At 42.9% G+C, this 23,403-nt stretch overlaps 1 protein-coding gene across 7 annotated transcripts in view; it reads left to right on the top strand.

The window, feature by feature from the left end:
• The first annotated feature begins 2,898 nt into the window (after window positions 1-2,898).
• The window catches only part of IL34 (interleukin 34), a 79,866-nt gene continuing 59,361 nt past the window's right edge, over window positions 2,899-23,403 (top strand). Inside the window, exons 1-3 of one of the 7 annotated variants that reach the window (XM_058708549.1) lie at window positions 2,899-2,954; window positions 5,667-5,738; window positions 17,598-17,845. Coding sequence is in view for 1 of the 7 variants with exons in the window: in XM_058708546.1 (XP_058564529.1) it covers window positions 5,338-5,738 (401 nt within the window). In the remaining 6 variants the exon portion in view is untranslated. Of the gene's footprint in view, window positions 2,955-5,322; window positions 5,739-6,518; window positions 6,536-17,597; window positions 17,846-23,403 lie in introns of those variants that run through there. The other 6 variants (XM_058708548.1, XM_058708550.1, XM_058708546.1 and 3 more) reach the window with 6 other exon arrangements.

Genomic DNA, 23,403 nt, shown 5'->3' with positions numbered 1-23,403 from the left:
AAGCTGTGAGATTGTGACCTGAGCCAAAGGCAGAGGGTTTACCAACTGAGCCACCCAGGCGCCCCTTGGATACTAATCTCTTACTGAATATGTCGTTTGTAAATATCTTCTCCCATTCAGTAGGTTCCCTTTTAGTTATGTAGATTGTTTCCTTTGCTGTGCAGAAGCTTTTTATTTTGATGTAGTCCCAATAATTTATTTTTGCTTTTGTTTCTCTTGCCTGAGGAGATAATCTCTAGAAAAATGTTGGTATGGCCAATGTCACAGACATTACTGCCCGTGCTCTCTTTGGGGATTGTTATGGTTTCAGGTCTCACATTTAGATCTTTAATGCATTTTGAGTTTATTTTTGTGTATGGTGTAAGAAAGTGGTCCATTTTCATTCTTTTGCATGGATCAACACCCATTTGTTGATCTACCACAACTTCTTATTCATTTATCCATTGATTGTTGTTTCCATGTCTTGGCTGTTGTAAATAACACTACTGTGAACATATGGGTGCGGATACCTTTTTGACTTAGTGTTTTCGTTTCCTTTGGATGTATTCCCAGAAGTGGAATTGCTGGATCATAGGGCAGGTCTATTTTCAATTTTCTGAGGATTCTCCATACTGTTTTCCATAGTGGCTGTACCAGTTTACAATCCTACCAACAGCACACAAAGGTTTCCTTTTCTCTACATTCTTTCTGGCATTTGTTATCTTGTCTTTTTGATGATGGCCATTTTAACAGGCTTGAGGTGATACCTCACTGTAGTTTTGATAGGCATTTCCCTAATGACTAGTGATGTTGAGCATCTCTTCATGTGTCTGTTGGCAGTCTATCCATAATATATCTACATTGGGAAATGTCTTTTAAGTTCCTTTGCCCATTTTTAAAAATTGAAGTATGATTAATATATAGTGTTATTAGTGTCAGGTGTACAACATAATGATTCAGAAATTCTATACATTATTCAGTGCTTGTCAAGATAAGTGTACTCTTGATCCTCTTTTTATCTCTTTTTATCACCCACCCTCCTATTCCCCTCCCCTCTGGCAACCACCAGTTATTCTCTGTATTTAAGAGTCTGTTTTTTTGGTCTCTTTTTTTTTCTTTGTTTGTTGTTTCTTACATGTGAATGAAGTCATGGTATTTGCCTTTCTCTGATTGACTTATTTCACTTAGCATTATACTCTCTAGGTCTATCCACATTGTTGCAAATGGCAAGATTTAATTCTTGTTTATGGCTGAGTAATATTCCATAGTATACATATACCACATCTTTATCATTCGTTTGTTAATGGATGTTTGGCTTGCATCTGTATCTTGGTTACTGTAAATAATGCTGCAGTAAACAGTAGGGGTGCATGTGTCTTTTTGCCCGTGCTTTAATTGGATTATTTGTTTGCTGTTGAGTTGTATGAGTTCTTTATATATTTTGGATGCTAACCCCTTATGTAGATAACATGGTTTGCAAATAATTTTTCCCATCCTTTTGGTTGTCTTTTTACTTTGTTGATTTTTTCTTTCTGTGCAGATGCTTTTTAATTTGATGTAGTCTCACTTATTTTTTGTTTTGTTGCTTGTGGGTTAGGTGTTATATCCAGGAGTTGTCACCATTGAGTTTCCTTTGCCTATCCATAAATTTGCTTGTTGTCTGCAAGCATAATTTCTGGATCACAGGCACAAGGAATTAGGCTTGAATATGTTGAGCTCAGGAATTTTGTCTAGTTCATAGCTGTTGCTCCAGAATGTACAAAATGCGTTTAATAAATACTTGGTGATGGGATGAGGCTAAATTACAAATCCCATCTATGTAGGTATTAAGGGGGGGCTAATGAACTCTTTTGATTTAACTGAGCAGCCAGGTAAATGGAGACCTCTGTGTGTAGCCTTGCAAAATACATCAGAGTCTGCCATGTAGTTCCGAAGGGATAATGTCAAGACCCTGAGGCATTTGCCCTTAGGTACTAGGATCACTCTCATCTTGCTGCTCTGTTAAGTCCCTGCAACTTGAGTCTAAGAAAGACTGAAAAGTTTTCAGCTGCCTCATCTTTCCCTGACCTCACGGGTAGGGGTTCTGCAGATGTTGTTTCCTTTGGAAGATCTCTTGCCAAGAATAGCATTCCTTGGGGGGAGGGGGTTCAAATTGGACTATGGCTGGAATGTTGCTTTTCTTGGTTTTTTTGAACGTATTGCTAGCAAGACTGCTGTGGCTGGGAAAGGCTGTTGGAGTTCACTTCTCTCATGGGGAGAGTGCTGGTCACCAGAATGTGTGTTGCTCCCGTGATGCAGCCTCTCTTGAGTTTCTCATCAGTGGGAAGCCAGAAATGTTGGGAGCATTCTTCAGATGTGATCAACTTGGCTTTCAATTTTTAAAAAAATATTTATGAATTCTGTTTCTATTTAAAGTAGAAATGACATGTGTTTGCCTGAGTCATCTACTTGCTCATTTGCATATGGGATATTGTGTGTGAATATTTTGTTTATTGTACCTTTAAAATACATTCAAGGGCTATATCAAGAGCTCAGAAGAACCGTCTCTGCTGCTGAAGTCAAACCTTATCCAAAAAAATTAACAGGTGAGGGCCAGATGGCTTACTCTTGGTTACGTGGTAGGGAGGTCAGTGAACATCTGTAGTCAGTGGCTGATTTACATGTGGCGATCTGATAGCCCAGTGTGTGGGGTTTATGTGAAGTTGAGTGAACTGAAATCCACAGATACGTACTACAGAGCAGTCGGAAGAGTCCTCTTCACCAGTCCATAAGCGCATGGCCAGCTGTTTCTGTACAAGCTTGAAAACCAGCATCAGAAGACATGACCAAAAAAAAGACACAGCCAACTCACTGTAAGATACTGCTTTAAATTTATTTATTCCACCAGTATTTACCAAGCACCTACTATGTGCCACCTCTTTGCAGGTCTGCTCTGTACCCAGAAGTTGAAGAGTTTTTATAACCTGTCAGTTTTGGTGAGTTTGCCAAAGAACCTTGTGACAAGTTTCTGAAGAGCTTCAGTCTCTGTCTCTGGTCTCCTCAGATAAAATAGGCATAGCCTTGTGACTTCTGGGAAAAGTCAGAAGATCCCAACTCTGAAAAATGAGGAGGTGGAGGGTGGGCAGCCAAACATTTCTGGTACAGAAACAGAAGAAAACCTGTATTAGCATCATCTGAGTTCGTCAGAATAGGTTGCTGGATTTTACCCCCAGATTTAAAAAAAAAAAATTTTTTTTTTTTAATGTTTATTTTTGAGAGAGAGACTGTGTGAGCAGGAGAAGGACAGAGAGAGGGAGACACAGAATCTGAAGCAGGCTCCAGGCTCTGAGCTGTCAGCACAGAGCCTGAACGCAGGGCTCCAACTCATGAACCTCTTAATCTCTGCTGTTATCTAGGCAACTGTATATTTCACAGCCTGGTGGTCATCAGACGTGGAAATCATTAGGTTGGGTGGGTAATGAGGGAACATTGTTTCCTGTTCAACATGAAGCCAAATAAATAAATAGACCAAGATTGTAAATTCCAGTTTGGGTACAAAAGGCTGGGAGACTGAATTTGAAGTAGCTCGAGGCTCCTGTTAGCACCACCCAACCCCACCTTCACCCTCCAAATCCAGAATCTGTTAATACCCAGTGGGTTTTGTCGTAATCCCAGAGGCAAATCCATCTCTGTTCCCTACCTGTAACTCTGCCTTCTAAAGCCTGGTCCTCACATTTTTCAGTTTGCAGGCCTACCCAGCGGAACGTGTTCCTTCTTCTGATAGCAAACAAAATCTCAGTGAATGGGAGTTGCTTGGAATTAGCTCATTTGGGAAGAGTTTTCACACATTTAATAATTTGGGGCCATAAAAAGACATGATGGTCAAGAGAAGCATCAACATTTACTGTGGGTTATCAGGGCCTAGTGCGGTTAAACACAAGGCAGGCTGGGGAACCTCTAACCTTTAAGGAGCTGATGCTGCAGCTAGAGAAAGGCCGCTTCACCATGGAAAGCAGAATCAAGATCCTGCCTGCCAAATGCCAAGCAGGAGGTCAGGAGTAAAGGCTAGAGAAAGAGGCCTGAACAGAGTCCTGTGACCTGGGTTCACCAGTCTCTGAGCATGGTCTCAGTTTCCTGTCTGTAAAGTATAATAAAACCAACCTTCAGGGGTTATGGTAATAGCAAAGTGCTTTTGCTGAGCTTCCAGGGGATCTGAGGAGGCATGGCCACTGAACTTGGGTCTAGAAGCCTGGGGAGCCTAGAGCCGTCTCCATCTTGAACTACAGTCTTATGTGCAATGCTTTGAAAGGAAGGGACATCATTCCAAGCCAAGGAATCCCAGAGAGGGCACAGTGGAGTTAATTCAGGCTTCTTTGAGGCTCGAGTGAGGTCCTGTGGCTAGACCCCATCATCTCCACTCTGTCCTGCCCTCCCAGCAGGCCACCTGACTGGTATGAATCAACTTGGCATAGTTCTGCCAAGGCCTTGTAGAGGGTGTGGTCAGAGTAGCCATAGCATTAGGGATGAAGGTGGGTAATTAGCCAAGTGCATTCCAGTATGGGCCTTGTCCTGCTGAAAGTTTAGGGCCAAACCAGGAATCCAGTTTTGTCAACCCAATTGAGAAATCATTTGAACAGCTACTCGTACCAGGCATTGACATTCGGAATAAGACATACTAACATCTTTTAGGGTAGCATTTCTCAAATGAGATGCTATGGAATCCTAGATGTTAAGGGGCCCCTTAATAAAGATTCTTTGCTCACGTTCAGAGAAACTACAAATTGTTGTCTTGGATAGTTTGATGCTTTGAACACAGTCCTTTCCCCTGTCCCCTGATTCCTGCTTGTAATGTCCACTGGTGGAGGAGCTAAAGGATCCCTTGGGGGGTTGTCCCATCCCTAACTACTAAATCAGGGAGCTGGCTGTGAACACTAGGTGGAGATGGAGCTGCCCCACTGGTGCCCACAGAATTCTGCTGGGCAGAGCCATTCTCCGCTTTCGGTCTGACTCAGGCAAAGTGAAAGTACCCTTATTCTTGGAGATGGGGCTGTGTAAAGGGCTTTACTTCTGTGTCCTCAGGAACTCCCTGTGCTGTGTGTACTACCATGAGTTACACCGGAACAGTTGTGTCGGGAAGCCCTAGCTGTGTGATCTTAGGTTAGATACTTCATCTCTCTGGGCTCATATCTCCCATCTGTAGACTGGGTAATTGATTAGTTCTCAACACTGGTGATATTTATCAAAGGCCTTTTCTCCCTCTGTTTGTTGCTTCTGCCTACACATGCACTCCAGTCACTACCACATCACCCAGTTTTATTAAGTTTTGTAAGAAGAGGTTTGTTTTTGTTTTGTTTTGTTTTGTTTTTTAAATCAGAGTAAATGTGTTCTGGAGAGGAGCTGAGGCAGGCCCAACCCTCCTGGGAGCAAAACTTGATGTGGGGACTCCTGCCATTAATATGCCAGGCGCCATCAGTCAGGAAACAGTTCCTGGCTGTTCCTCTGGGTTTGTGGCCCCCTCCTATCCGCACTCCCAAGGCAGGCTGGGGACACGTGGCCCTGCCCCGCCCTTGCTGGCTTCAGTTTCTCAATCCGGAGCGAGGAGCGGCAGTGGCCTGCTTTCCCCGCCCTTCCCATCAGTCGGGAAGCCGGATTGTGGGCTGGGGGAAGCAGCAACCTCTCACCTGGCACCCTCTGCCTCCTGCTCCTAGGCACTTGCTCCTACCCTCGAGCCCCTTAAAATCAGCAAAGCCCGAGAAGACCGCGTCCTCCTGGGTGAACAGGTAAGAAGGCATTCATTTTTTTTCTCACGTGGTTTTCTTTTTCTGACTTCACCTCAACTTAGCTGCTGCTTTCACAGATCACAGCAAGAGGGATTTGGGCAAGACTTGAAAAAGTCCCAGCCAAAAAGCTGTGAACTGTTTCTCTGAAATGGTGTGAATTCTCTGCTCTGTATTTCTTTAGACTTGCAGGAAAAAAGATCCAAATAACCATAAAGCAAGTTACTTCTCTCTGTTCGCTTCTGAGTTCTGTAAATCAACAGAGCCACATTTTTAAGTGGTTGTAGGTTACTGGGGTCTGCTCCAGTGCATATTGCTTTAGGTCTTTAGATTTTTATGTACCATGCATGAATTATGTGTGCGAATTACCTTATCAAAAATTAATTGATTTAAAAGAAAGGGGAAAAATGGCATGAGTGAGCCTTCCTCGTTTGGATGGTATTCTGAAATGAAAATGAGTTCTTTTATTCTTTGCATTTATTTTAAATTTGCAAAAACCAGCTAACTACTTGTCATTTTAAAGGTATGTCATTTTAAAGGTATGTGGTATTCGCTACATTAACAAACCCATCCCAGCATAGGCAGCCTTTACCCCTCATTTGTGAAGTTGGGTTGCTTCCAGGTGTTTTGCAATTAGTATTTTGACTTTTATGGGTAATCCTGTGAAAATAACTTTTTCTGTTTTTTTTTTTTTTTAGATTCCCCCCCACCCCCTTCTTGGAGTTTATTCTCCATCAAGAATGAATACTGGGGGCAATGGCAAGAACGTTTTTGTAGCTCATTTCATGTTACATATGCAGGTCAGCTCACTCAAGAATTATGTGACTAATTCCTAATTTCCAGAACCATGATGGTATGAGGGGGTGGGTGAGGAACTTGTTTTCTCTGAGGATTTTGCAGGAAGGAGGCAGTCTGCATAGTGGTTAAGACTTGACCTTTGAAAGCAGGCAAGCCTGGGTGTGTATGCATAGCTGCCTGACCTTGAACTCTCACTTAATAATTGTGCCTCAATTAGTTCTCATGCAAAATAGAGATTATAAAACTTCTTGGTGATACAGGATTTTTAAGGCACTTGGCACAATGTCTGGCACTTATTAAGCACCCTTGGAAGACTCTTCAAGCCTGGGGCTTTCCCTGGGTCATTATACTAGCTGGGCAGAATTGATAAAGTCCTCTCAAGGGCATCTTCTTGACTCCCTCTTACCCAGCCCCACTGTAACTGGAGTGAAAGTCTTCTCCCCTGCTACAGGATTTTATTGACTTAGGCCCCTATCTTTGCTGAGGCTGGAGGGCTATATGTCAGAGGACAGCAGGTCAGGTGAACCTCTTTCTGAAGGATCCCCAGACTCTTGGTCTCCTCCTGCCACCTGATCTAGATGTCACCCTTCCATCTCCCGGCCACCTTTGTCAAAGTGCAGGTTTACAGGATCCCTGGACAGAGCGGAGAATTCCCCAGAAGTCTAGGGGCACACCTTCTGTTCTCTAGTAAGTTATTGGGAGGCCACCTATGAGGCTCAGTGGAAGAAGCACAGGCTGGTCAGGCTGGGTTCCAATCCTGGCTGTGGACAGTCATTGGACTTCTGAGCATCATTGTCTTCATCTATAAAATCAAAATGTTAATGCCTTTGCCATAGAATTACATGAGAAAACATAGGTAAGGTGTTTGGCACATAGGGGTCCATTATTGTGGAAGGTCAAACCCATGCTCCAGAGCTTTTGGGAAGATACCAGAATTAGCCATAAAAGACAGGCATAAGACTCATGTGCTTATTTTCTTGGTCAGCAGTCGTTTATTGGGCCATGGTGCTGGAAAGTGGGGTGAGATGCATAAGACAAGTTCCATGCATGTGAAACAGGCACACAGCTCGTCTCACAGGAGCAGAGGAGACTGGGACTGGGACAACTCCCTGCTTAAGAAGGAAGAAAAGTCTATTAGGCAGAAATGGGAGAAAGCTGAATTTGGGGCAGGAGGTGGGGTAGGGGGCAGTTCAGGAGGCTGCAGGACTGGGAGAGTGGGATAGGAGGTGAGAGGAGTCAGCGGGGACCAAATTTTGAAGGTCAAGTGGGAATTTGGACTTTATCTCAATGATGTGGGGTTTTAAGCAGGGTTGGGGATGCCTTTCTGGCAGCTTTAGGGGATGGTATTAGAGGCCTGATATGGACCCAGCCTTCCACCCCATCTCAAAGGCTTTAATGGTACCCCAAATAAATAAATGCATACAGTGGAATTCTTAGGATAGGCTCAGTGTGGGGGATCCTGGCCTGAAAGTTGGGGTGCTGGGTTCTGGGGTTCTCATCTCAGAGTGGGTGGTCTCTTCTGCCTCAGTTGAGGGTTCAGGGCAGTTAGGCTTCCTATAGCTCTTTCCTTCTGGAGGTCTGCAAAATGTCTTTGGAAGCTGAAGTTACCCACTCCACCCCACCCCACCTCCCAGGCAGTACTGTCTGGTGGCTGTCCCTGTCCCAACCTTGGAAGAGGCATTTTTTTTGAAATGGGCAATATGGGGGGCACCTGCATGGCTCAGTTGGTTGAGCGTCTGACTTTGGCTTAGGTCATGATCTGACAGTTTGTGGGTTCGACCCCCGCGTCTGTGCTGACAGCGCTGAACTTGGAGCCTGCTTCAGATTCTGTGTCTCCCTCTCTCTGCATCCCCCTACTCATGCTCTGTCTCTCAAAAATAAATAAATGTTGAAAGAAAGAAAGAAAGAAAGAAAGAAAGAAAGAAAGAAAGAAAGAAAGAAAGAGAAAGAAATAAAGAAAGAAAGAAAGCGAAAGAAAGAGAAAGAAAGAAAGAAAGAAAAGAAAGAAAGAAAGAAAAGAAAGAAAAGAAAGAAAAGAAAGAAAAGAAAGAAAGAAATGGGCAATATGGCCCCTTCAGGGGAGTTCTGGTCTCTGGCTGACTTACACACTTATGCATGAGGGCTCTGTCCCATGATTAGGGAGTGGTGTCCCCTGGGAACTAAGCTGCATGAACCTATGTCCTGGGAACCTATGTCCTGGGCTTCCCAGGAGCTGTTAGGAGACTCCTTTCTGTGTATCCCAGCCAGGAAGGGCGAATGGCCGCACCTGGAGAACTTTCAATTTTTCCACATCCTCACCAACATGTTATTTTCTGCATTTTGATAGTAATGATCTTAATGGGTATGGGGTGGTATTTCATCATCGTTTTGATGTGCATTTCCCTAGTGATTAGTGATGCTGAGTATCTTTTCACATACCTGTTCTCCATTTGTATATCTTCTTCGGAGAAATATTTGTTTATATTCTTTGTCCATTTTTTTTAGTCAGGTTATTTGATTTTTTGTTGAGTTGTAGGAGTTTTTTTTTTTTTATTTTTTTTTAACATTTATTTATTTTTGAGACAGAGAGGGACAGAGCATGAACAGGAGAGGGTCAGAGAGAGGGAGACACAGAATCTGAAACAGGCTCCAGGCTCTGAGCCATCAGCCCAGAGCCCGACGCGGGGCCCGAACTCACGGACCGCGAGATCGTGACCTGAGCCGAAGTCGGACACTTAACTGACTGAGCCACCCAGGAGCCCCAGAGTTGTAGGAGTTTTTATATATTCTGGATATTAACTCCTTATCACGTTTGTATATATTTTTTCATTCCATAGGTTGCCTTTTCACTCTCTTGACTGTATCCTTTGATGCACAAAAGTTTTCAGTTTTGATATAGTCCCATTTATCCTATTTTTGCTTTTGTTGCCCATGCTTTTGTTGCCATATCAAAGAAATAATTGCTAAGTCCAGTGTCAACAAAGCTTTTTACCTGTATTTTTTTCTATGAGTTTTATAGTTTTGGATCTTGTATCTTTACAAGCATTTTAATAACTTTATTGTTTTTATCACATGTTTACTGGGGAAAATGCTAACGTTCAGAAAAGCACAGGAAGGAAAGAAAATCCCAATCCCACCCCCCCCACCCCCCCACCCCCCCCCAGACATAACCATTCTCTAATATTTTACTGGGAAACTCTCCAGACAATGCCTTTATTGCTTTCCAGCTGTAACCTGCACATGAGCCACCTGGGGATTTTGTTAAATTCTGATTCCTGAAAGCCCGAGGTGGGCCCCAGTCTATATTTCTAACAAGCTCTTAGGTGATGCTATTGCTACTGATCAGGAAACCATACCTAGCTATATACACACACACAGCTCTGTGTCCTATGGGATCATCTATACCTGATTTTCTCATAACCTGTGTTTTCCCACCACTCAACATTTATTGCCATGGAAATGCTGATAAATACAGAGCTCCATTATAATTTATAGTGGCCATATGATCTTCCATTTTGTGGTAGGATGCTAACTCAACTAGTCCCCTTCAGGGTGCTATAAAATTATCATTGTTATAAATAGTGTAGTAGCAAACATCTGTGTGACCATGTCTTTGTTTACCTGAAGGAATTATTATTACTTTGTGGTGTTTTTTTTTTTTAAGTTTTATTTAAGTAATTTCTACACCCCAGTTGGGCTGAAACTCACAGCTCCAAGATCAAGAGTTGCATACTCTTCCTACTGAGCCAGCCAGGCACCCCGTATTTATTTGTTTTTCTAAGAAGAAGACCAGAACTAATGCATTCAAATGTGTTACTCCTCACAGGAGTCACCTGGATCCTTAATCTCAAGGCTCTGCCAGTCCCCCATTGGTGGAGGGCAGACCAGTGTAGGAGAGAGGCGGGATAGGTGAAGCATGGGGGTGGGACAGGCAAGAGTGTGGGAGGAGGCAATGGTGCTAGCACAGTTGCACCCAGTCGTCAGCCTGGAATTATGGATCTAGTGATCATTTAGTACCCACAGCTCCCTGCCAGCTTTGACTTAGTCTTCCTGATTTTACAGAGGAAGAAACAGGTGTAGGGGAATACTAGCTTGTCCATGGTCACGTAGGTGCAATGTGGCACCACTGCTGGGGATATACCAGGCCCTGTGTCTGAATGTTAGTTGCCTGGCCCTTCCTGGAGGCTCCACCCTGCCCTCTAGCCACTGTGGTCCTGGTCCCACTGCACCGGAGACTCTCAAGAGCACTGCCTGGGTGCCTCTCCAGGCCCTCACCCCCTGCCCTCCCATCTGGGTCCTGTCGAGCAGGCCTTGAACCTCACTCTCTCCTGCAGCCAGACCAGCATGAGAGGGAACCCCCCAGAAGAGACCTCCCTGCCAAAGGCTCCATGGGCCGTGCAGGGTAAGGCCTTTGTTAGACACTAATTTTAGAGTCTCCTGGGCCTGGGAGATCCAGGGGGCCGGGGTGTGGGCCTGGGGTGTCTTCCAGATCACTGCCTCCTCCCTAGCCAGGCTCTGAGCAGAGCTCTGAGGACTGGAGGCCCCAGGGTAATCACTGACCAGTTGTACAGTAAGGATTTACTGGGATGGGGCCTGTTGAGAGTATCAGACAGTTGCAGATGGCCCTGAACTTGAATCCCAGCTCTGCCACGTGCTCTCTGTGGGACTGTGGTCAAGTCACAGTACCTCTCCAATCCCACATTCCTCAACTGTAAAGTAGGATAAAAATAGGCTCTCCTTATAGGTCTCATAAGCTTTAGGATGGCCACCATTAAAAAACAAAAACAAAAAATAAGTGAGGGCAGGGATGCAGAAAAATTGGAATGCTTGTGCTCTGTTAGTGGGATTGTAAAATGGTACAGATGCTATGGAAAACAGTTTGGGAGTTTCTCGAAAAACTAAAAAAAGAAATATCCTATGATCCAGCAATCTCAGTTCTGGTATATACCCAAAAGAATTGAAAGCTGGGTCTTGAAGAGATAGTACACCCATGTTTATAGCAGTATTGTTTGCAGTAGCCAAAAGGTAGAATCAACTCAGGTGTCCATCGGCAGAAGAATGGATAAACTAAGTGTATGTATACATGCAATGGAATATTTCTCAGCCTTAAGTGGAAGGAAATGCTGACACATGCTTCAACATGGATGAACCTTGAGGATGTTATGCTAAGTGAAATGAGCCAGACAAAGACAAATACTGTACAATTCCACTTATATGAGGCACTTAGTGTTGTCAAAATTATGGAAACAGAAAGTAGAGTGCTGGTTGCCAGGAACTAGAGGGAGGAATGGGGAGTTATTATTTCATGGGTATAGAGTTTCACTTTTGCAAGATGAAAAGAGTTCTGCAGAAGGAGGTAGGGATGGATGCATCCCTGCAACTATTAAGTACATGTGAATGTACTTAATATCAGGGCACTGTACACTTAGAAATGGTTATGATTTTATATTTTATGTGTGTTTTACCACAATTTTAAAAAAACTAATGTTAATTTTTACAGGAAGAGACAGGGTGTGGGCAGGGGAGGGGCAGAGAGAGATGGGGACACAGAATCCAAAGCAGGCTCCAGGCTCTTTTTTTTTTTTTTTTTAAATTTTTTTTTTTTCAATGTTTTTTATTTATTTTTGGGACAGAGAGACACAGAGCATGAACGGGGGAGGGGCAGAGAGAGAGGGAGACACAGAATTGGAAACAGGCTCCAGGCTCCGAGCTGTCAGCACAGAGCCCGACGCGGGGCTCGAACTCACAGACGCGAGATCGTGACCTGGCTGAAGTCGGCCGCTTAACCGACTGCGCCACCCAGGCGCCCCAAGGCTCCAGGCTCTTGAGTACAGAGCCTGACGCGGGGCTTGAACTCACAAACTGCGAGATCATGACTGGAGCCAAAGTTGGATGCTTAACTGACTGAGCCACCCAGGTGCCCCCACAATTTTTAAAATTGGGAAAAAGCTAGTACATGCCTCCCAGGGGTTTTGTGAGGCAATTTATGAGAACTATTAGTGTGTGGTTTAGGGACATCCAAGACTTTCTGCCTTATGGACCCAGTTGTTGGAGATATGTATGTGTGTTCTTGTGGGGAGTGCAATTCTGCACGAGATGCTCAGTGTGCTCAGTTCCGGGGAGACTTCCTGGAGGACTTTCTATGCTCAGGGTGATCCTAGCGTTTGTGGGATGGGTGGATTCCAGACATTGGAAAGTCCCTGGCAGAAAAATCACTTCCACTAAAGGGCAGTTTGCAGGGAGGCAATTTCAGCCCCACCTAGAGGACGTGTGATCAGAGCTATCCAAATGTGGAGCACTCCCCATTAGTGGAGGCATGTAAGGAGAGACTTGGCAAGCTGGAGAGGAGACTCCTACATGAGGCAGTGGCAGAGGCAGAGTCTCTCCCAGGCTTTGTGCCTCTCTGATGTGATCCAGTCCAGTCTAGTTACATATAACAGGTCTATGTGAAGGTGGGACCCAAGTCAGAGGGAGGGAGGGAGCAGGCAGGTGGGAAGACTTGCTTCCAGCCCTCCCCTAAATGACAGTAATAATAGCTGCTGCTGTTTACTGTGGGCAAGCCCTGTGTTAAATGCTGAACCGGGCTTGATCTCAAATTCTCACCACAACCCTGTGCAGTGGGTGCTCCAATATCCCCATTTTATAGTTGGGAACTGAGGCCCAGGGTTTAAGTCACCTGTTCAAGTTTGCCAGTAGATGCTGGAGCTGGGATTTAAACCTAGACAATCTGGCTTCAGCCCTCTATGCTGGGTGGAAATCTACAAAACCTACGTGCCACAAGTTGGCCTCTACCTACCCTGCTGCACCTGGCTGACAGTTCCTGGGCCCTGACAGTCTCACAGGTATGGATTCAGCAGCCACCACCTCTTCTTGCTGGGTGAATCAGCACTTTACCCTCCCTCTGGCTGGCTTCTTTGTGGAGCCAGGCCCAGCTTGCCTGGGTCCCCAGGGTCCAAGGATAATACCATGCAGACAACATTCGCCTTGATTGGGAGCCAGGCTCTCTGTTGCTCAATGCCCCCCTTCTTCCATTAAGTGAGACCCTCCTTAAAAACTCTCTTCCAGAGCTTAAAGTCTTTCTCATGGATCTTGCATACATTTTGCTTTTTTGCAGCAGTGTTTTTTCCAGCCTAGCTCTCTTGGTGCCAAGACCTTGTCCACATGATTCAGTTTGTTCAAGTTCCCAGTCTAGTACCCACAAGGCAATAAATTCTGTCCCTAATGGTGGCAATGTGGTGCCTTCCTCTGTCGTCACAGCTAAGTAAGATTACAGAGGAAGCCTTAGCAAGGATGGTGATTTATCTAGAATTGACCCATTTGGCTGGGGTGGCATTCATACCTTATGAAGGCACAGGGAGCTACTAAGGACATCTCTGTGCCAGGCAGGTTGCTAAGCTCTCCCTGAATTCATACAGTACCTGGGAGATAAAGGGCTGTGTCATTCCCATGTTAGAGATGAGGAGACTGAGGATCAGAGAGGTTAAAGCATGTGTTCAGAAGCCAAGATTTTTGCCTCTCTATGCTACTGCCCTTGAGGCTCTGTGTCAGTTGATCTGATAGCAGTATGAGTTCCACTCACTGCCGGGTAGAATAACTACATTTAAGCTTTCTCTCCCACAGCTGCCTGGGGAGTGAGCCTTGGTAGTGCTATTTTATAGATGAGGAGGGTGATTAGGGACTTCCCAGGGAACCATAGGGGAAGGGGCACACCAGGGATGAGTGGTGGTCCTTTTGACACCCTCCCCGCCCTTGCTCTACAAGTACCTTGTCAACTCCACCACACTGGATTGCAGTCATTGTGGCCCCCCTGCTTGCCTCCTTGGAGGAGCTGTCCCAGGCCCCAGTGAAGCTGTGATTCACAGAGGCCAGCAGACCAGCTGGCCCGGTGGAGGCTGGGCTGGGGCCAGGTACTTTCCAGTGTCTTTCCACAGTTGGGAAACCTTTCTTGAATGACACTTCTGCAGAGGGTGCCTCCTGGTCCTCCCTGCCTTGGTTTCCCTCCTGGCCAAGAAAGGCCACTCCTCCCCTTTTCCCTGGAAATCACATAGGCAATGTAGTTTTTTTTCAATTAAATATAATTTGTCAAATTGGTTTCCGTACAACCCAGTGCTCATCCCAACAGGTGCCCTCCTCAATGCCCATCACCCACTTTCCCCTCTCCCCCACCCCCATCAACCCTCAGTTTGTTCTCAGTATTTAAGAATCTCTTTATGGTTTGCCTCCCTCCCTCTCTGTAACCTCCCTGCCCCCCACCATGGTCTGCTGTTAAGTTTCTCCAGATCCACACAGGAGTGAAAACATACAGTATCGGTCTTTCTCTGCCTGATTTATTTCACTTAGCATAATACCCTCCAGTTCCATCCATGTTTCTGCAAATGGCCAGATTTCATTCTTTCTCATTGCCAAGTAGTATTCCATTGTATATATAAACCATATCTTTTTTATCCATTTGGCAATGTAATTTTTTAAATGTTTATTTTATTTATTTTTGAGATAGTGAGCAGGGGAGGGGCAGAGGGAGGTGGGGACAGAGGATCTGAGGCAGGCTCCATGCTGACAGCAGAGAGCCCGATACAGGACTCCAACTCATGAACCATGAGATCATGACCTGAGCCCAAGTCGGACACTTAACCAACTGAGCCACCCGGGTGCCCTGGCAGTGAAATTTTTGACTATCATATTGCAGTGACAAGAGTTCTGGAACTTTAACCCAACCCTATAAGGCATGACTCTTAACCCCAGAGGAGGAAGCTGGGGCTGGTTCAGGATCTGGGACTTAAACCCTGGGCCTGCAAAGCCCTTAACATTGGCTAAGTTGGGGCACCTGGGTGGCTCAGTTGGTTAAGCCTCCTCTCTTGATTGTGGCTCAGGTCATGATCTCACAGTTAATGAATTTGAGCTCTGTGTTGGGCTCTGTGCTGACAGGGTGGAGTCTTCTTTGGATTCTCTCTTCCTCCCTCTTTGCTCCTTCCCCACTCACATGCTCTCTCACAGTAAACTTTTTTTAAAAAAAAAGAAAGTACAGAGAGTTCGATAAAGCCATCCCACCCCAGATACATAGTATCTCTTGTTATTAGCATGTATTACTAGTGTGGTACATTTGTTATAATTGATATTGATAACATGATTATTAACTAAAGTTCATAGTTACATGAGGGTTCCCTCTTGGTGTTGTACATTCTCTGGGTTTTGACAAATGTGTAATGGCACTCTGACAATTGTGATATCCACAATTACAGTATCATACAGGATAGTTTCACTGCCTTACAAATCTTCTGTGCTCCACTTATTCTTCCTCCCTCCCCACAACCCCTGACAACCACTGATCTTTTTACCATGTCTGTAGTTTTGCCTTTTCCAAAATGTCATGTAGTTAGAATCATACAGTATATAGCCTTTTTAGATTGGTTTCTTTCACTTAAACATACACACTTACAGGGGGTCACCTGGCTGGCTCAGTCTGTGGAATATGTGACTCTCGATGTCAGGTTTGTGAGTTCAAGCCTCATGTTGGATATAGGTTACATTAAAAAAAAATGTTATGAAAAAACATGCCCCCACAATATTTTTCAGATGTTCTCGCTGGGGCACCCAGGTGGCTCATTCCGTTGAGCATCTGACTCTTGATTTCGGCTCAGGTCATGATCTGGCAGTTCATGGGTTTGAGGCCCGTGTCCATCTCAGTGCTGACAGTGTGGGCCCTGCTTGGGATTCTTTCTCTCTTCCTCTCTCTCTCCCCTGCTCTCTCTCAAAATAGATAAATAAACTATATAAATATATATCTATATCTATATCTATATCTCGTGACTTTCTGCCCCTGACATGGAATAGCTCTTCATTTATTTAGGTGTTCTTTGGTTTCTTTCATCATAGCTTTATAGTTTTCATTATATAGATCTTCTACATATTTTGTTTATACCAAACACTTTCATTGTTTTGGTCCTAACATAAGTGGTATTGTGTTTTTAATTTCAAATAGGTGATATATATGCCCAGGAAAAAAAAATTCAAGAGGTATAGACTGGTTTACAGCTTCCTCTCTGTATCCTATTCTTTAGGCCTCTATTTTCAACTATCCAAAGACATTCACTGATGCTAGGTTCTTTTTTTTTTTTAATTTTTTTTTTTTTTAATGTTTGTTTATTTTTGAGACAGAGAGAGACGGAGCATGAACAGGGGAGGGTCAGAGAGAGAGGGAGACACAGAATCCAAGGCAGGCTTCAGGCTCTGAGCTGAGCTATCAGCACAGAGCCTGATGCGGGGCTTGAACTCACGGATGGTGAGATCATGACCTGAGCCGAAGTCGGACGCTTAACTGACTGAGCCACCCAGGTGCCCCTGATGCTAGATTCTTGTGGGTCTTTCTAGAAATTGTATGCACATACTCAAGCTCATATGAATATTTATTACTAATTCAACAAACATTCATGAGCATTTGCTATGGGGCAAGCACAGGAGCTGGGGCCAAGAACAAAAGGAAGCCCTGCTCTCATGGAGCTTATATTCGTTATAGTTGGTACCACCAACTATAAGAACTCTTCGTGGCAGGTATTATTATCTCTGTGGGAGGGCTGAGGGCCAAAGGAGGACTCTCTGGGACAACTAAATTCTCCAAGAGCCTAAGGAGAGAAGCTGGGTCCTGCCAAGAGCTAGGGGCAGAGCTGCTCAAGGCCAGAGGAAGCAGATTCTGGAAGGGATGGCTTCTTGCCAAGGCAGATAGGTACAGATGAGGAGGAGGTGAGGAGGAAGCTTAAGGAAGCTGCTAGACCAGTCTGGCCAGAGTCCGAGTTCCAAGAACTTGGAAATCCTGTTTCCAGGTAGCTGCATTAAAATTTTTAAAAAAAAATATTTATTTTTGAGAGAGAGACATAGTGTGAGTGGGTGAAGGACTGAGAGAGAAGGGGGGGAGACATAGAATCTGAAGTAGACTCTAGGCTCCAAGCTGTCAGCATAGAGCCCAATGTGGATCACCGACTCATGGACCTCGAGATCATTGACCTGAGCCTAAGTCAGCCACTTAACCGACAGCCACCCAGGCGCCCTCGGTGGCTGCATTTTAATTCCTTAATTTTCTTTCCTCTCTAGCTTCTTAGACACATTCTTCTGGGGACCAGCCTAACTTTGTTTGGCTGACATGAAGAAAAAGGATTTTTATCCATATAGAGACCAACACTGCCAGGGGAGTGGCCAGGGTGTCCCCAGAGGCACAGAAGGTCAGACAGGCCTGTGATGAAGAGCCAAAGAGAGGCAGTGGGCGGCTGAGGACTGATTATCTGAGTGGCAGCTCTTGGCCAAGTTGGCTTCCCCACTTGGGTCTCCCTGTCAGGTTGGAGGTAACATTTTTTATTTTTTATTTTTTAAAATTTACATCCAAATTAGTTACCATATAGTGCAACAATGATTTCAGGAGTAGATTCCTTAGTGCCCCTTACCCATTTAGCCCATCCCCCTTCCCACAACCCATCCAGTAACCCTCTGTTTGTTGTCTATATTTATGAGTCTCTTCTGTTTTGTCCCTCTCCCTGTTTTTATATTATTTTTGTTTCCCTTCACTTATGTTCCATCTGTTTTGTCTCTTAAAGTCCTCATATGAGTGAAGTCATATGATTTTTGTTTTTCTGTGACTAATTTCACTTAGCGTAATGTCCTCCAGTTCCATCCACGTAGATGGAAATGGCAAGATTTCATTCTTTTGATTGCTGAGTAATACTCCATTGTATATATATACCACATCTTCTTTATCCATTCATCCATCGATGGACATTTGGGGTCTTTCCATACTTTGGCTATTGTTGATAGTGCTGCTATAAACATTGGGGTACATGTGTCCCTTCGAAACAGCACACCTGTATCCCGTGGATAAATGCCTAGTAGTGCAATTGCTGGGTCATAGGGTAGTTCGATTTTTAGTTTTTTGAGGAACCTCCATCCTGTTTTCCAGAGTGGCTGCACCAGCTTGCATTGCCACCAACAGTGCAAAAGAGATCCTCTTTCTCCACATCCTCGCCAACATCTGTTGTTGCCTGAGTTGTTAATGTTAGCCATTCTGACAGGTGTGGGGTGGTATCTCATTGTGGTTTTGATTTGTATTTCCCTAATGATGACTGATGTTAAGCATTTTTTCATGTGTCTGTTAGCCATCTGGATGTCTTCCTTGGAGAAGTGTCTATTCATGTCTTTTGCCCATTTCTTCACTGGATTATTTGTTTTTTGGGTGTTGAGTTTGGTAAGTTCTTGATAGATGTTGGATACTAACCCTTTATCTCATATGTCATTTGCAAATATCTTCTCCCATTCTGTCAGTTGCCTTTTAGTTTTGCTGATTGTTTCCTTCACTGTGCAGAAGCTTTTTATTTTGATGAGGTCCCAGTGTTCATTTTTGCTTTCATTTCCCTTGCCTCCAGAGACGTGTTGAGTAAGAAGTTGCTGCGGCCAAGATCAAAGAGGTTTTTGCCTGCTTTCTCCTCGAGGATTTTGATGGCTTCCTGTCTTACATTGAGGTCTTTCATCCATTTTGAGTTTCTTTTTGTGTGTGGTGTAAGAAAGCGGTCCAGGTTCATTCTTCTGCATGTCGCTGTCCAGGTTTCCCAGCACCACTTGCTGAAGAGACTGTCTTTTTTCCATTGGATATTCTTTCCTGCTTTGTCAAAGATTAGTTGGCCATACGTTTGTGGGTCCATTTCTGGGTTCTCTATTCTGTTCCATTGATCTGAGTGTCTGTTCTTGTGCCAGTACCATACTGTCTTGATGATTACAGCTTTTGTGGTATAGCTTGAAGTCCAGGATTGTGATGCCTCCTGCTTTGGTTTTCTTGTTCTGGCTATTCGGGGTCTTTTCTGGTTCCATACAAACTTTAGGATTGTTTGTTCTAGCTCTGTGAAGAATGCCGGTGTTATTTTGATAGGGATTGCATTGAATGTGTAGATTGCTTTGGGTAGTATCAACATTTTAACAACATTTCTTCTTCCTATCCAGGAGAATGGAATATTTTTCCATTTTTTTGTGTCTTCAATTTTTTTCATAAGTTTTCTATACTTTTCAGTGTATAGATTTTTCACCTCTTTGGTTAGATTTATTCCTGGGTATTTTATGGGTTTTGGTGAAACTGTAAATGGGATCGATTCCTTGATTTCTCTTTGTGTTGCTTCATTGTTGGTGTATAGGAATGCAACCGATTTCTGTGTGTTGATTTTACATCCTGCCACTTTGCTGAATTCATGAATCAATTCTAGCAGTTTTTTGGTGGAATCTTTAGGGTTTTCCATACAGAGTATCATGTCATCTGTGAAGAGTGAACGTTTGACCTCCTCCTGGTCAATTTAGATGCCTTTTATTTCTTTGTGTTGTCTGATTGCTGAGGCTAAGACTTCCAATACTATGTTGAATGACAGTGGTGAGAGTGGACATCCCTGTCTTGTTCCTGACCTTAGGGAGAAAGCTCTCAGTTTTTCCCCATTGAGGATGATATTAGTGTTGGGTCATTCATATATGGCTTTTATTATCTTGAGGTATGATCCTTCTATCCCTACTTTCTTGAGGGTTTTTAGCAAGAAAGAATGCTGTATTTTGTCAAATGCTTTCTCTGCGTCTATTGAGAGGATCATATGGTTCTTGTCCTTTCTTTTATTGATGTGATGAATCACGTCAATTGTTTTGCAGATATTCAACCAGCCCTGCATCCCAGGTATAAATCCCACTTGGTTGTGGTGAATAATTTTTTTAATGTATTGTTGGATCTGGTTGGCTAATATCTTGTTGAAGATTTTTGCATCCATGTTCATCAGGGAAATTGGTCTATAGTTCTCCTTTTTAGTGGGGTCTCTGTCTGGTTTTGGAATCAAGGTAATGCTGGCTTCATAGAAAGAGTTTGGAAGTTTTCCTTCCATTTCTATTTTTTGGAACAGCTTCAAGAGAATAGGTGTTAACTCTTCCTTAAATGTTTGGTAGAATTCCCCTGGAAAGCCATCTGGTCCTGGACTCCTGTTTTTTTGGCAGATTTTTGATTACTAATTCGATTTCCTTACTGGTTATGGGTATTTTCTATTTTCTATTTCTAAAGAAATTTCTAAAGAAATTTTCTATTTCTTCCTGTTTCAGTTTTGGTAGTGTATACGTTTCTAGGAATTTGTCCATTTCTTGCAGATTACCCATTTTATTGGCATATAATTGCTCATAATATTCTATTATTATTGTTTTTATTTCTGTTGTGTTGGTGGTGATCTCTCCTCTTTCATTCTTGATTTCATTTATTTGGGTCCTTTCCTTCTTCTTTTTGATCAAACTGGCTAGTGGTTTATCAATTTTGTTAATTCTTTCAAGGAACCAGCTTCTGGTTTCATTGATCTGTTCTGCTGTTTTTTTTTGTTTTGATAGCATTAATTTCTGCCCTAATCTTTATTATTTCCTGTCTTCTGCTGGTTTTGGGTTTTATTTGCTGTTCTTTTTCCAGCTCCTTAAGGCATAAGATTAGATTGTGTATCTGAGATCTTTCTTCCTTCTTTAGGAAGGCCTGGATTGCTATATACTTTCCTCTTATGACCGCCTTTGCTGCGTCCCAGAGGTTTTGGGTTGTGGTGTTACCATTTTCATTGACTTTCATATACTTTTTAATTTCCTCTTTAAGTGCTTGGTTAGCCCATTCATTCTTTAGTAGGATGTTCTTCAGTCTCCAAGTATTTGTTACCTTTCCAAATTTTTTCTTGTGGTTGATTTCAAGTTTCATAGCATTGTGGTCTGAAAATATGCACAGTATCATCTCGATCTTTTTGGACTTACTTAGGGCTGACTTGTGTCCCAGTATATGGTCTATTCTGGAGAACATTCCGTGTGCACTGGAGAAGAATGTGTATTCTGCTGCTTTATGGTGAAATGTTCTGAATATATCTGTTAAGTCCATCTGGTCCAGTGTGTCATTCAAAGTCATTGTTTCCTTGTTGATTTTTTGATTAGATGATCTGTCCATTGCTGTGTTGAAGTCTCCTACTGTTTTTTATGGTATTACTATTGTAGAGTTTCTTTATGTTTGTGATTAATTGATTTATATACTTGGGTGCTTCCATATTTGGGTGCTTCCACATTTGGCACATAAATGTTTACAATTGTTAGGTCTTCTTGGTCTGTAGACCCCTTGATTATTATATGTCCTTCTGCATCTCTTGATACAGTCTTTATTTTAAAGTCTAGATTGTCTGATATAAGTATGGCTATTCTGGCTTTCTTTTGTTAACCGTTAGCATGATCGATGGTTCTCCATCCCCTTATTTTCAATCTGAAGGTGTCTTTAGGTCTAAAGTGGGTCTCTTATAAACAGCATATAGATGGATCTTGTTTTCTTATCCATTCTGTTACCCTGTGTCTTTTGATCAGAGCATTGAGTCCATTGATGTTTAGAGTGAGTACTGAAAGATATGAATTTATTGCCATTATGATGCTTGTAGAGTTGGAGTTTCTGGTGGTATTCTCTGGTTCTTTATAATCTTTTGTTGCTTTTGGTGTGTGTGTGTATACATATGTATACATATATATATATATGTATACATATGTATACACATACTTGCAGGGCTGGTTTAGTGGTCACAAACTCCTTTAATTTTTGTTTGTCTGGGAAACTTTTTATCTCTCCTTCTATTTTGAATGACAGCCTTGCTGGATAAAGAATTCTTGGCTGAATATTTTTCTGATTCAGCACACTGAATATATCCAGCCACTCCTTTCTGGCCTGCCAAGTTTCTGTGGATAGGTCTGCTGCAAACCTGATCGGTCTTCCTTTGTATGTTAGGGACTTTTTTTCCCTTGCTGCTTTCATGATTCTCTCCTTGCCTGAGTATTTTGTGAATTTGACTGTGATATGCCTTGTTGATGGTTGGTTTTTGTTGAATCTAATGGGAGTCCTCTGTGCTTCCTGGATTTTGATGTCTGTGTCTTTCCCCAGGGTAGAAAAGTTTTCCACTATGATTTGCTCACATAACCCTTCCACCCCTATCTCTCTCTCTTCCTCTTCTGGGACCCCTATGATTCTGATGTTGTTCCTTTTTAGTGAATCACTGATTTCTCTAATTCTTAAATCGTGCTCTTTTGCCTTAATCTCCCTCTTTTTTTCTGCTTCATTATTCTCTATAAGTTTGTCCTTTGTGTTGCTGATTCTCTGTTCTGCCTCATCCATCCTTGCCACTGATGCATCCATCCCTGACTACAGCTCAGTTAGAGCATTTTTAATTTCATTCTGGCTATTTTTACTTCTTTTATCTCTGCAGGGAGGGGATTCTAATCTGTTTTTTTTTTTTAATTTTTTTTAACGTTTATTTATTTTTGAGACAGAGAGCATGAACGGGGGAGGGGCAGAGAGAGAGGGAGACACAGAATCGGAAGCATGCTCCATCTAATCTGTTTTCAACTCCAGTTAGTATACTTATTATCGTGATTCTAAATTCTGGTTCAGACATCTTGCTTGTATCTGTGTTGGTTAAATCCCTGGCTGTCATTTCTTCGTGCTCTTTCTTTTGGGGTGAATTCCTTTGTTTTGTACTTTTGAAGGGAGAAAAGGAATTAATGAGGTAGAAAAATTGAAATTAAAAAAATTAAAATAAAAAAAATTAAAATTAAAAATTAAAAAAACACACAAAAATCTAATAGATGATGCTAGATCCTAGGTGTGTTTTGGTCTGGGTGTTGAAAGTGGTTTGAAAGATTAGAGGGAAAAAAAGGGGGGGAGAAAGGAAATTGTTTGAGATTTTGAAAAAATGAATACACTGAAATAGACTAAAATGAGATGATGGGAGTAAAAAAGAATTTGAAAAAATATACACAAAAATGAAGAATATAGTAGAAAAAAATTAAAGAAAAAATTTTTTTATTTTTCAATATATGAAATTTATTGTCAAATTGGTTTCCA

Source organism: Neofelis nebulosa, chromosome 17 (assembly GCF_028018385.1).
Source record: "Neofelis nebulosa isolate mNeoNeb1 chromosome 17, mNeoNeb1.pri, whole genome shotgun sequence".
NCBI lineage: Eukaryota > Metazoa > Chordata > Mammalia > Carnivora > Felidae > Neofelis > Neofelis nebulosa.
This window is presented reverse-complemented; position numbering and strand designations above follow the sequence as displayed.